Below are 15,370 nucleotides of genomic sequence, written 5' to 3'. Positions count from 1 at the left end.
TCAAGTGTGTGTGTGTGTGTGTGTGTGTGTGTGTGTGTGTGTGTGTGTGTGCGTGTGTTTGTGTGTGTGTGTGTGTGTGTGTGTGTGCATGTGTGCAGTGTGTGTGTGTGTGTGTGTGTGTGTGTGTGTGTGTGTGTTGAAGTGGCGCATGTGTTGCTACCTTGCCGTGTTCAAACATACAGACGGACATAACATACGGACGGACGGACGGACGGACACTCACACGGACAGAGTCAAACGTAGAGCGGTTGGCACCGCTAAAAAAAGCATTATTTTACACTTTGGCTATTCAAAAATAGCAGATGTTCAAGCTCATAGCGCGGCACCGAGTCCCTGGAACAACATATTTTGAGATGGGGGTCGGCGGCCAAATACATATAACATGAAATGAAAATGTTTGAGCACCACTGATATAGAAACATACGTTTTTCAGAAAACGTATTTTAAAAAAATTAAATTGAACCGGCTTCAGGTCTTAATGGGATAAGAAGGCAATTGTGCGTGGCACAAACACTCAAAGAGTAAGGAGAGGCATTCTCACTCACGCTTCATTACATTGTCCGCTTGAGTAGATTTGTAGGGCTACCCCACCGCCCCCCCTCTAATACAGTGTATGTGACTTTAATCTTTTAATTGCTACACAGTTTTAGATATAACAGCACTTTGTTTTTTGTGTGCACATGTGTATCGGTATGTCTGTCTGTATGTTAACAACTGATGCTTGATTTACGTTTAGAAAACGGACCAAGAAAACTAAACTTTTAAATAACTATAATGAACCGATTTTCGTTTCAACTTAGGAGTCAAGAGTTACATGAACGTCGGTGTTATATAAAGTAGCCGGAAGGAATGTGACCGGCGATCTTTTACCCATCGTCAGGGACTTTAAACTCTGTGCTATTTGATTCCACGGTGGCCTCAAGGACAAGCCTCACTTATACTGCTATCTTTTATTCATGGAGAGAGCCATGGTGAGACTGGGAAACCTTTGAAAGGAGATTTAAGAGAGATAGCAGCACATTTATACCATCCGAACGCTTTGGACCTCCAGCCACTGCAATAATAGCCTGACACAAAACTACTGGCTGGACATTTTTATGGGCGTCCGTCTGTGTTCGGCAATATACCTTTTTTTTTAATCCGTTAAGACTGGGAACGCGTCTGACTCGTTTTGAGATTTATTTGGCTATTCAAAAAATAGCAAATATACAAGCTCATAGCGTGGCACTCTATGAGCTTGTAGATATGCAATTTGTTTGAAAAATCTAGAAAATCTGTCCAAATCTTTGAATATATGTTTTTTTTAAAGCAAAAAATGTTAACTCAAGTCTTTGTTTCTTGTGGATTCTGGGTCTTCTAAATCCTTTTAATTCTTATTTTTTTCCGTTTATTTATTTTTTTACTTATGTTGCTATAATATCAGTGGTTCTCAAACTTGTCAAGGACTACCCAAATGACATGCGTTTGTCCGTTTGTCATTTCCTGAAAAATGAACATTTTGGAGTTAGCTGGTTCCTGCCGGAGAGCAGAGATATATTCAAAGATTTGCACACATTTTCACGATTTTCTTTTTCAAAAATAGCAGAACCAAAGAAATTCTAAAAATGACGCGGTATGCGTTCCTGGACTGAATGGGTTAAGACGTGCTGTCTTTTCGGCATGCCCGTCGTAAATGCTCGTTAGCGTTGGCTGAGCAAGGGAACGTATGTATACTACGAACGCCACTGTAGAGGCATGCACAGCACGGTAGAGGCATGCACAGCAATTGTAATGCCTGCAGATAGACAGCAGCAGGGTATATTTAATTATACAGTAGATTTATTTATTTAAGACGGTATCAATGGAGCCTCGTGTGCACCAAAGCCTCCGGCTGTAATCGAGGTGCTTAATCTAAATGACGCATACATATTTCTAATCTTTTTTTTTTACCCTGCTCCCCATTGAGAGGATTATTATTTAGGGATTTTTTCCTTTTTCATGGTGAAGAATCTCGCTATCTTGGATAACGCTGTATCTGACTTTTCTAAAGCCCCCATATCCTGCTTTTATATAATAAGAAAAGAAGAAAAAAAAACAACAAAGAAAGCTGCCGTTAAATAAAGAGCCCCTCTTCCTTTGTCTCTCTCTCTCTCTCTCTCTGTCTCGGCAACAAGGGTAGAATTGTTGGCTTCTTTATTATTAACTCTTTGACTGCCAGAAATAAAACATAATTTGCCACGCCACTGCCAGCGATTTTCGAGTGTTTTCGCTATCCTTTGAACAATCATAGAATATTTATCTCCAGTATGATCGTTCCCCCGATCGCTTTGAAAGACATATCCGAGTCTCATAGAATGCGGGGGAATGCGAGTCGCCGCGATCGTCCGTTCCATAGTTGTGGGCAGTTGAATGTAGGTTGTTTTCACCAAAAAGCAACAGAAACCGAGCAAAAGCCATTTGTCCAAATCGAATTACAAGGAAGTGAACGGGCTGGTTTTTTTTTTGCTGCTGCTTTGCTTCTCTGGGAGTCAAATGGTGTTCTCCCACTTTAGTGAACAGCGCCATCTAGTGGAAAACCACTGAAAACACGACATCTCGTCATTCTCGTCATTGGCAGTGTGGACCATAGCAAAATATGACGAGAAATCTCGTCAGTGGCAGTCATAGAGTTAAGCCCCGGTTTGTTAAAAAAGCCTGGAGCCATCTTTGAATTTTTACAGATTTCTTTTTGACTTTGAAATCTCGCTGCACTAATGCCAACGAGACAATGGGCCCGGCGTCTTAGCTGTCAGGCTGCTGTGGGCAGACGCCGTTTGATTCACACACCGAGTATTTAATGATGCAACTGGGTAATTACTTGTTGTTGACATGGCGAGCTCGGCTGGGTGTCCTTAGTTTGGGATCACAAAGAAGACATGACCCGTTTGATAGCCCCCCCCCCACAGGGACCTGGCTACTTCTTCTTGTCTTGTCTGTTCAGTTCTAAATCCTAACAGTTTTTGGAAAAAGCTTATGTTGCTATAATCAGTGGTCCTCAAACTTTCTCATATCAAGGGCCCCCAAAATGTATTTGGCCACAGACCCCCATCTCAAAACATTTTCTTCCAGTGTGTTTAAGTTAAGTTAAACATGTTTGCTTTAGAAAATAAATATTCAATATTCATTTTTTTTTAAAATGGCAGATATATAAGCTTGTAGCACAACACTTGGTGCTGCGCTATGAGCTTGTTTATCTGCCATTTTTGAATAGCCAAAGTATAAAATAATGTGGTTACACAGATGCGTTCCCGGTTTTAATGGGTTAAAGCAGTTTACATGCTCAGCCAGTTGCTCAGGATCCAGTGCCTGTGTCCATTTTTTTTTGTCATTACAGAATGGTGTCTTGAGCACATTTAGGAAATGAATGTATTTTTTTACCCAGGGTAGTAGCTGAGCACAAGTGCTCATTTTCAGCAACGCCCTGCACATAGAAACACACAGACAGACAGACAGACAGACAGACAGACACACACATTAAAACCTGGGAGCTGACTAGTACAACCACAGTCTTATGCTGTTGGCCACTAAGCAGCTCCACTGGAGCAGTTGGGGTTCAGTGCCTTGCTCAAGGGCACTTCAGCGGTGTTGGGGAAGTGGTGACCATTCACTTCCCCACCCAGATTTTTTTCCTGCCAGTCCGGTGATTCGAACCGGCAACGAGGGCGCTACTCTAACCTTTAGTCCACCACTGCCCTACTGTCTTTGCAGCAGATAGGGATTTACAGAAGCGTCTTCATTTAGGGAACATCCTAATTTAGGAAGAGCAACTTTTGGTGGCACATAACCTTCTTAAATTCTAAATGATTCCGCTCTAGAACCTGACGACTAACAATTAAAATGGCTGCGAGGCTATTTTCATCAACCCATTCAATCCGGGAACTTTCGAATTCTTTGGCTATTGAAAAATATCAGATATACAAGCTCATAGCGTGGCACCGAGTGCTGCGCTATGAGCTTGTAGATCTGCTATTGTTTTTAATAGTGATCTTATTTTTGTAAATCTTTGAATATATCGTTTTTTTAAAGCGAACATTTGTAACTCAAATCTTTGCTTCTGTGTGTCCCTGGAACAACACATTTTGCAAATGTTCGCTTTAAAAATATATACATTCAAAGAGTTGCACACATTTTCGCGATAAAAAAAAAAAAAGCAGATCTAGTGCCGCGTTATGAGCTATTTGGGAAACAGTGTCCTAGACCTAGACTATGTGCCTCTGTCTCCCCCGACTCCATATGTCTTGTCATCATTATGAACACACCTGGGCCACAGTGGGCTTGATACAGAGGGTTTAGTAGCAGTGGCGAGGCCAAAGGAGAAGTTCTGACTCAGAACTTCTGAGAGGTTCTTCCTCAACACTACTTGGCTTTGCTTTGGGCCAAAGCCTTGGTTTTATCTCTTTGGCCTCTCCTCCTGTTCATTCGCCCGTCTCTCAGCAGCATTAATCACCATCATTTGTACACCTGTTTCTGAACTCAAACTGCTGAGGAAATGGCTAAGAACATAGTACTAACATTCATCTAAAGCTGGTAAAACACTTGAAACCCTAGTGTCTCTATTCTGGGACCAACATTTTGGCGAAAATAACAGATCAAGTTCACAACGCTTCGCGACATGTGATACTTTCGGCGAAGGTATTTGGTGTAGACTAGATCAAACGCTGCCGATTTCGATGGCTGGGGGCATGTGTTCAAAATGGCCCACAGGATGGTATCCCAAAGGTCGCTTTTGGATGGACTCCTGCAGGGAAAGGAAAGAAAGCTCGGCCCCCAAACAACATGGCGACGAACTGTGGCAGCCGAGCTAAAGCATATTAACTTTACATGGGGAGAGGAACAGCATGCTGCACAAGACATGGTCCCGATGGAGGCTGATCGTCAAAGCCTTATGTCCCACTTGGGACGAAGAGGATTAACTAACTTGACTAATATACTCAAATAGTCAAATTGATTGTTCACACCAGGCTTTCCGCTTAGCTTTCTTTTCGTTTGTTTTAGCTGGCCAACATGGCCACTGTGAACACAAGTGGTGAAGGGCAGCTGGTTTTATAAACCAGGCAAGTGGCAAAATGCCTGAAAAATAAAAGATACTGGACAGTCATTTCTGTTTTTTAGGAAGAACTACATTTTCAGCAATTTTGAACAGTCAGTGATGAGCTAGTTTGCTTAAAGGAGCATTTCACCCCTGGAAGAAACTGCAATCACTCAATGTTAATAGTATTTGTAGTAGATAACAGTAGAACAATTTAAAATGTGCACCCTATGGCCAGAAAAATAATGAAATATGTGTGTTTGACTAGAATTCGACTGAACGCTGCAATACTACAATGACCATAATGCTTTGGTGCACTGCACCTCTTTGTGGGGGAGTAGAGGCTGCCTGTGGGTGTGATCTACACAGCATGTGTGCCAGCTGGTGTTCAGTGTTGCCATGTCTGCTTATTATAAGCGGCTTCTTTCTAAAATGTAGTTGATATTTGGGCTTGTATCCAAATGTTTTGATTGTTGTTTAAACCAGTGGTTCTCAAAGATGTTCATGTATTTTTCCACGGACCCCGATCTGAAATTATAATTTGTGCCAGGAAACCCCAACCAAATATGTGTTGTTAAAACGATTAAAAAATACTATACTATACTATTTTGCACTTTTTTCCCCTCAAGATTTTTTGGAAAATAGCAGATCTACAAGCTCACAATGGGTAACATCGCAACGTGTTGTGAGCTTGTAGATCGGCATTTTTCAAATATATAATATCCCATGTCTAGGTTTAAAGTGCTCTTGGCTCGTTATCCCATGTCTAGGTTTAAAGTGCTCTTGGCTTCGTTATCTTCTTTTGGGCTTGTTTTCATAGACCTGGTTTCTTATTTCTTTCACAATATCTGGCAACACTGGAAGTCAGTTTGTTTACCGTCTCCACGTTGTATTTGGATTCTTTCACGCTTGCGCTTATGAAACACTACACAGGATTATTATTTCATGTCAACATTCAAGTACAACTATCAGAAGATGTAACTCAGGTAAAGTAATGCGTCACTCTTCAAATTTAACAAAAGGTCCGCGAACAAATGCGCAGTTTGGGCTGTTTTCTGTGTTCTGTTGTGTCTAAAATCTCTGGCAGGAGGGGGGCGGGGGGCTGCCCGCTGGCTGCATGACGCGTCGAGACAACATGTAGTGCGGAAAGGAATGATGTAACTTCTCGTGACGTAAATAACGTCACGAGATGTTCGAAGATTACTATATATCTAAAAACACAGATTATACACAAAAAAAAAACAGGAGCTTGTTTCTTGAGTCCTAAACGTCATTAAAATAAGATCTGGTTGCTAAATCGGTGAAATGTCCCTTTAACCCATTCAAACCGGGAACACATCTGTGTCATTTTTAGATTTCTTCTTTTATTAAAAAATAGCAGCATCTACAAGCTCATAGCGCGGCACCGAGTGCTGCGTAGATCTGCTATTTTTGAAAAATTGTCAAAAGTTGTGCAAATCTTTGAATATATATATTTTTTAACATTTTTAACTCAAAGCTTTACTTCTGGGGGATTCTACAAATGTCTTCTAAAATCCTAACAGTATTTTTTTTTTACTTATTTTGCTTTAATATCAGTGGTGCTCAAACTTTTTCATCTCAAGGACCCCCCAAAATTATACGTATTTGGCCACCGACCCCCATCTCAAACATTTTGTTCCAGGGACCCCCCAGAAGCAAAGATTTGAGTTAAAGATGTTCACTTGTAAAAAATATATATATATTCAAGATTTGCAAAATGTTTCTAGATTTAAAAAAAAATAGCAGACCTACAAGCTCATAGCACGGCACTAGGTGCCGCGCTATGAGCTTGTAGATCTGCTATTTTTGAATAGTCAAAGAAATCGAAAAAATTACAGAGATGCATCCCCAGTTTTAACGGATTAATTAGACCATGCAAAGTTTTCCCCGTTTCTAATTACCGACTGTCCGACCGGATGGTAAGAGAATTGACAGGGGGATGTGTTTTTATTTATTTTTTTGCTGGAAAAACAGTTGGTTATTTACGCAGAAACTATTTGCTCCCACCGGGAGTAATTACTTCCAGCACCCTGAAAATAATCACAAATTAACATCGATCCGACACAGTACCTAAATCACTGATTATACGGCAGGTGCAAAATAACATTGCTAGACATCCTCCTCAGTATCGCTAATCCCCTGGGGATAGAACTGTTTTTTTTTTTACACACATACAGTAGTGTTGTACACAAACAACTACCATACACAACTTTATCAAACTTCACAAGTTTCACCTTTACTTCATCAGACATTTCCTGGTTGCGCTGTTCATCCATGAAGACCGGGAACGCATCTGTGTCATTTTAAGATTTCTTTGGCTATTCAAAAAAATATATATATCTGGAACATATTGTGCAAACTTTGAATATGGATATAACTCAAATCTTTACTTCTTGGGGGGGGGTCCCTGGAGGGGGGGGGGGGTCCCTGGAACAACATATTTTGAGATGGGGTCGGCGGCCAAATACATATAATGTTGGGGGTCCTTGACATGAAAAAGTTTGAGAACCACTGATATAGAAATATAAGTTTTTCAGAAACATGTTAGGGTTTAGATTAGAAGACATGTGTAGATGCCTTCCCGCATTGAATGGTTTAAGTGGTTATACCCTACATATTTTCTTGTACAACAAATACCCCCCCCCCAAAAAAAAGCTGGTCTATTAGCCCGCAACGCATTGTGATGCGACACATTGTGAGCTTATAGATCTGTGCTACAACCGTTCAAAGTAACTGGGCGACAGAAAAGAACATGGCGGCCGTGTCCATTGAAGTTCAATGGACAAAATGTTATTTTCGGTTTCCTCAAGCTAGATTAAAAAAAATTACAATTATATTAAAATGTTACGGCATATTTGTATTTAAAAAAATACATTTGCGCCTACAATGACATGGCCAACATATGGAACGGCAGATTAGAAGTGGTTAATGCTGTGCTCACTTCTGTCCGGAGCTGGTACTGATTTAAATTGTGACATCATGCATTGGTCTACTTTTGATACACACACACACACACACACACACGCACACACAACCCTTTCAGAGTGTGTATTGTTGGACATTTTCAGTCAAATACTGGTAAAGTTTGGCTATATTTCTACTCGTCTGCTGCCTTTGACTGAAAACCAAGTGTAATTTGTGTGACATTCCCTGTGGGCTGGTACCAACCTATTATACCAGACCTTTGCAGGATAGCAGGTCACTGTGACCAATGAACAGAGAAGTTAAGCGGCCATATAAGTCTTCGTACTCTACACAGGAGTTTCAGGACTACAATTGTTGTCTATATGTGTTAGATTTAGACTCTGTTTACACGGTCTCTACAGAGAACGGCAAAAAATATATATAAAAGGGACCCCCATACAAATATTGTATGGGGGTCCCTGACACAAAACATTTTCAGAAGGGAAGGGGGGTATGTGGAAAAATACATATTTTGACATGAAGATGTTTAAGAACCACTGGTTTAAACAACATTAGGAAACAAATCCAAATAAGCAACTACACTTTAGAAACAAGCCCAAAGTCGCTTATAATAAGTGGACATGGCAACCAAACACACTGTTGTGATAGGAAGAAGACACGTCACCGCCACCTATTCACCTGGCATGCACACTGCAGCGTTTTAAATCACTGGAGCGTCTTTGTGTGAATGCATAATAAGAAGTGACAACGCACTTTGTCGTTTTCTGTTCTGATTGTTGCCGTGTAAATGTGGCCTTAGATTTCTAATAGAAGCAATAACGATTTAGCAGCAGAAGTAAAGAAGTTACCAGTGGTGTAAAGTAACTGGTGTAAAGTAACTCAGTGCATTTACTCAAGTACTGTACTTAAGTACAATTTTGAGGTATTTTTGCTTTACTGGAGTATTTCCAATTTTCAGTACTTTTACTTCTACTCCACTACATCTCAGAGGCAAATATTGTACTTTTGCTCCAGTACAATTATTTGAAAACTAGTTACTTTGAAGATTGTGATTATTATCACAAAACATACATTAACCACTTCAGCCCTTTATATATTTTGGCCATTTGAAAATAGCAGATCTACAAGCTCACAACGCGGTTTCTAATAGAAGCAATAAAGATTTAGCAACAGAAGTAAAGAAGTTGCAATACATTAAAATAGAGCAGACAAACAAACATATTCCAAGGATGAAACAATGTTTTGCACAATATCCTAATTGTCTTGGGTGTCACAGTAACATTCCCCTTTCCCTCCTGGACTCTTATCAAGTCTCACCACATGAACCTCAGCGTCCATATAGGCTCTATGCACAGCAGCCATATCACTTCCTTCACAGGTGTTACCAATGATACTAATGGAGGCTCTGTTCCATTTAGTGTAGCACAGTGGTTTCCACGACCCCCATAACTCTGAGAGTGTACAAATGGAACCAAATGAACCCTTACGGGTCCATTTGGTTCCATTTGTACACTCTCAGAGTTACACACCTGTAAGGGGCCATTTGGAAGCCCATGAGGTTCCCTGGACCCCAACTGTAGACCCACTGGTGTAGCAGAGTGTTTCCAGTGGGCCAACATGATATATGCGCATGCTTAAAGTGAATGGCACATCGAGTGGCAAATCGAGTGGCAAAGAAACATGCAAAATGAGTTTAACATTGTTTAATGTTGTTTAATGCAATCAGATATGACTTTTCTGTTTGGATGCATGGGCTGTCAAGGCCAGAAAGTATTTTTTGACACTCAGTAGGCATTCCTGCATAACTTCCGGGTTTGATGATGATGTCACACGCATATCCTCTATATCAGTACCCTTCATTAGTATCATTGGTAACACCTGTGAATGTTTTCATACATGCTGTGAATAGACCACCGAAGTCCTGACGTCACTCGTTCATCCCCAGGTTCGTAAAGTAATTTCTCTATGGAGAGTAACATTGGGTCATCATAGAATCGTCTCATATAAGAATTGTGGTCCAAAAATAAACAAACTGTCTCGGCGATATTGTCAGGGAGGAGGTTCTGTATCGTTTATGATAGTCAGTCACTTATATTTGATACAGTCTGTTTCTGGCGAAAATTTAACTAATTCAGCGGAAGTAACATTATCGTTTTCTCACCGTCAGTTGATGCTTCATATCCATAAGAGTAAAACCGCCGGGGTCATTTGTTTATTTTTGGAACACAGTTCTTATTTGACGCGATATTAAAGACGCCTATGGGACTCAGAATGGGGGTGGAAAACCGCGAACCAGGTAGACAAACCAAGGATGTGTAAATTACGTCAGACTTAGGTGGTCTATAGAGCCTATTCTGGGCATGATGTCGTAACAGGCCACGCCCAAGACATTTGGTGTAAAAAAAAAAGAGGGTAAAAGAGAATAGAGCCCTGGGGGACCCCGGTCAATGAAGTATATATATATAGGATTTAAGTGTTTAAACATTTAAAGCATCTCCTCCTGACAATCACCACTCTTAGAGATATATGGGACATGGCAGATGATGAGCATTAGATCATATTTCCGTCAGCTTGAGGCTAACTGTGACAAATCCTGAGAGGCAGAGCCTAGAGGACGCAACCAACCCCCCCCCCCCCCCCCCACACACACACACACACACACACACACCCACCCACCCACCCACCCACCCACTGGAGGAAACAGGTTTATTCTATCAGACTGTCCCTCTCCCTGTTATGTTATGTTTTATATTACACTGGCCACTGGTTTGGTGCCACACTCCCATCTGCTGGTTGATTGTGGCACTGCATGTTGCTCCTCCATCACATATTGCTGAAAGAAGGTCTCCTTGCATGTTGTCTGGTAGATCCTTTTTCTTTTTTGTGTGTGTGTGTGTGTGTGTGTGTGTGTGTGTGTGTGTGTGTGTGTGTGTGTGTGTGTGTGTGTGTGTGTGTGTGTGTGTGTGCGCGGTGTACACAGTAGAGCAGGGGTCTTCCAACGTTTTTCAGGCCAAGGACCCCTTAGCTGAGAGAGAGATGAAGCAGGGACCCCCACTTTATACAATTGAGTTGCAGATTAAACTCATTCATAGATGGCTTCATAGACATGTTTGAGAGTACTCATGTTATATACTCAGTGTTGTGAAAATTAGGCTAATATTTGTTTCTTTGTTTACACATGAACATATTTTCCAACATTTAACCCTCAATACTTGGTCTGCCCTGTTTTCCCTCTACACCAAACCTATTCATCGAAAATAGCTGATCTACAAGCCCACAACGCGTCACAGCGTGACGTGTTGTTGGCTTCTAGATTGGTTATTTTCGATGAATCTCAATGTAATGTATGTAATAAATAATGTATTTGGAAGTCTTGCTACTTCTGAACCCTTGGGGTGGTCACACCTCTTTACGTTTGTGACCCCCGAAAAAAAATGCTTATCTTTCTTCTCTGTCTCTGGTCTTTTGGCAGCCAGGGGCCTACCTACGAATCTACAACCTCCATGGGGTGATGGTGCACGGGGCCGGCAAGGTGCCCGGCGGCGGCAACGACAACAACACCAGTCCAGAAGTGTCCAGTCACCTGGGGTTCCACCTCCACGGGGGCACGTCCTACGGCAGAGGCATCCAGGTCCTTCCAGACGACTGCTCTGAGATACGGGACATGAAAAGGTACAAAACGGGCACAGGGAGTTACCCACTGACTCCTTGTTTTACCGTTTGATCTACAGCAGTGGTTTTCAACCTTTTTTTTGCGTCAAGGACCCCCCCAAATTGACACACATTAGCCGAGGGACCCCCATTTTAAAAGATAAGCCAGGGACCCGCAATAAGAGACGCATTTTACGGCTCTAGCAGTGATTTTCAACCATTTTAAATTTCAAGGACCCCCCAGTTTAACATGCATTATTAGGCTACAGACCCCCATTTAATGGCATTTCTATCTCCGCGACCCCAATTTATATTATAAAATCAATGTTAATTTGTACACTCTCAGAGTTACAGACCCATAAGGGTCCATTTGGTTCCTATCCATCATTTAGCTGGGGACTCCCTTAAGGACCACTGGTGGTCCCCGGACCACTGGTTGAGAACCACTGATCTACAGTATAATATCAACAGGATGGGCATACTACCACCAGCTGCCTGGTCAGCGTTGCTGTTGGGGTGGAAAAAAAATAAGGATGTCCGATAGTATCGGCCTCCCGATATTATCAACTTCTGCACTGTCAAATAGGCCAACATCTAAGATTAGTGGGACTCGTTCAAATGACCACCAGTGAGTCCCGGGATATTATTGCTATTTTATTTTATTAGATGTGTGATGTTGTTACCTGGCAATTAGTTGACTTTTGGTGAAAAAGCACCTGCATATATCGGTATCGGAAGTTAGGAGTTGTCTCTCAGGGTAGTTAATATACCCTCACAAAAACATGTAGTAATCATGGTCACTATACCGCCTCCCCCATGACAGCCGGGGCGCCTGATGGAGGAGAAGGGAACTGGTTGGAATAACGTATTCCTTCCACGCGTTACGTCCAACCAGGGAACTCCCCCCTGTCAGGTGACAAGAAGGTCAGTTGGCTCTCATGCATTGATTGAAGGAGGCATGAGCTCGGCCCTGGCCTCCCTAGGCTGGTGAGGGGAGTGTAGTGCCCAGGATCACTTAGAAAATTGGCACCGGGTGAAAAATAAGGGTTACAAAATCGCAGGATAAAAAATGTGATGATAAAAAAAAAAAAAAGGAAGTTAGGAGTTGGACAATATCGGAATATCAGATATTGGCAAAAAAGTCAATATCGAACATCCCTATCCAAAACCATTTATTATTATTAAAATGTTTTAAAATAGTGAAAATAGCCAATCTACAAGCTCACAACACTTATAGCCATATAGCTTGTAGATCTGTTATTCATCTTGTATGATGAAGTAGGGCATTCATTTACAAAAACAAAACAGAAATATTGAGATACAAGGTTTCTGCCAGACAGCAAGCAATGATAGTGAACTCAAACAGGCACTTTTTTTTTGTCAGATAGTCTGACAAAAGTTCTACTCTCTTCTACAAATAATACTGTATATACATTGGAAAAATAAGAAATGTTGATATATTTTGTTTGTCCCAAACTGTTACTTTTCAGGAAATGAAAAATGTACTTGCGTTCCAATGGATACCATGTAGTTATTATGTATTCACAAGCTCATATTTCTCATCGTTTAAATATTTATAAAACCCACAGACAGACTTAAAGGTAGGGTAAGTGATTTACTTTGGTTAACATAAGTGTTAAATAGCTCTATATTGTGATAGTACTCATAGCTATAGCGTGTTTGTTCAGTAAAAGGAGTCTCCCATGTCTCTCCAGCTCTTTATTAAACAGAAAATACATTTTCAGTGCTCTCTCCTGATTGGCTTTAATGTCACCTACCTGTAAATGTACGTATATTCTGTTTACTAAAGAGCTGGAGAGACCCCTGTGACCGAACAAACGCTCTGTAGCAATATAGTACTTTAACTTTTGTAACAAAAAAAAAAGGTTTTTACCCAAAAATATATACTTACACTACCTTTAACCACTTTAAACCTGGCGTCCCTGTTTTTGGGCTTGTCATTTTAGACGAAAAGTTTCAAAAACTATAGGAAACAGCAAAAAAACGACAAGCTCACGTGTCGAGGTGATTGCGTTGTGATCTTGTAGATCGGCTATTTTCGCTACTTTCGCACAACGCTGTCATGCAACGAAGTGTAAACCAGGGCCATTCATTTATGAAAAAACATAACAAATATGAAATATCATGGAGATCCACAGAGTTTCTGCCTGACAGCGACCATTATGATGTCTCTAATCGTCTCTGTCGGGTGGAAACCTCATAACCCCAAAACTGATACTTTTCAGGATTCAAATGAAAACATATCAAAAGTAGCAGATCTACAAGCTTGCAGATCTGCTGCTTTTGACGCTGTAGGGCGTTAACTCATTCACTGCCAAGGACGACTTTGATGACTTTTTGAAGATTTTTTTTTTGTTTGCCCACAGAACCAGGAGATAACGTGATCTCAAGATGTACCGCTCCATTCACTTCCTGGTTAATTTATTTGGGAAAAAGCCTGTATCTCGGCTCCTGTGTTTTACTATGTATTTTTTGGCGAGACATGCTATTTTCAACGGCATATAACAAGGGAACGGGAGGTCGCGATGACATTTCTTTTCATTTCGCGGAAGCACAGTGAAACACTCAGGGATTAGCATAGCAACCATCAGGTTGATCGATCATACTGGAGATAAATATTCTGTGACTACTTGAAAAGGTAAGAAATTCGAAAAATCGCTGGCAGTGGATGGTTTATTTATTTACTCTGGCAGTAAATGAGTTAGTTTACGGGGGGGGGGGGGGGGGGGGGGTATGGAGATAAGAGGTTTCTGCCCGTTATGATCTTTCATGTGATTTGTGTAGGGTGTTGGAATCCTTCCCAGACGACGATGACTCTGAATTAAGTGACACGACGCTAGCAGAGGTCTGGGGCACCCCTCCAGAGTCTATCGGTAAGTAACAGACCTCCATTTAATGACCTATAGTCTTTGTAAACACAGGGCAGCAGGTCATTAACCCATTCAATCCGGGAACACATCTGTCATTTTAAGATTTTAGCTATAACCATTATTTTATGCTTTTATGCTATTCAAAAATAACAGATCTACAAGCTCATAGCGCGGCACCGAGTGCCGCACTATGAGCTTGTAGATCTGCTATTTTTGAAACATCTTGAAAATGCGTGCAAATCTTTGAATATATATATTTTTTTAAAACAAACATTTGTAGCTCAAATCGACCCCAACAACACCCAAAATAATATGTATTTGGCCGCGGACCCCCATCTCAAAATATGTTGTTCCAGGGACCACCACCATAAGCAGAGATCGGAGTGTGTCTTAAAATGACACAGATGCGTTCCCGGTCTTTATGGATTAATATTATGGAACGCTTAATATTAACATTGTGTGAACACAGCACTTATAATAATTCATAATAATTTCATAATTTTCATAGTTCTCAAGGTACAAGGATACCTGTATCATCAATATACATTTAATTTGACCTTGTACAGTAGAGAGGCTTCCAGAGCATTGCAAATATATCTGGTTTTGAATGCTAGACATTTTCAATGTGCATTCATAGGCCAATATTTTTACTCGGGAGTAATGTGTCAATACAGTGTGTACTGTGTAACTAGCTGTAACTAACTGTATGTGACTTGCATGATGATGCATGATGACACCATCACCAGTGCTACTCTTCACAATTCCATTCTGCTACCTGTACAGTCACTTTTTCAGAACTTCAAATGTTAATACAGATGATGTAGTTGTAGACCCA

At 41.0% G+C, this 15,370-nt stretch overlaps 1 protein-coding gene across 5 annotated transcripts in view; it reads left to right on the top strand.

The window, feature by feature from the left end:
- The window catches only part of pot1 (protection of telomeres 1 homolog), a 120,863-nt gene that overhangs the window by 82,671 nt on the left and 22,822 nt on the right, over window positions 1-15,370 (top strand). For all 5 annotated transcript variants that reach the window (XM_084058855.1, XM_084058856.1, XM_084058854.1 and 2 more), the window contains 2 exons: window positions 11,466-11,665; window positions 14,450-14,538. In XM_084058855.1, coding sequence (XP_083914981.1) covers window positions 11,466-11,665; window positions 14,450-14,538 — 289 coding nt within the window. The remainder of the gene's footprint in view (window positions 1-11,465; window positions 11,666-14,449; window positions 14,539-15,370) is intronic.

This window comes from Gymnoscopelus microlampas, assembly GCF_963454915.1.
Source record: "Gymnoscopelus microlampas genome assembly, chromosome: 6".
Classification (NCBI taxonomy): domain Eukaryota; kingdom Metazoa; phylum Chordata; class Actinopteri; order Myctophiformes; family Myctophidae; genus Gymnoscopelus; species Gymnoscopelus microlampas.
The sequence above is the reverse complement of the archived record's forward strand: the minus strand, read 5'-3'. Positions and strand labels throughout refer to the sequence as shown.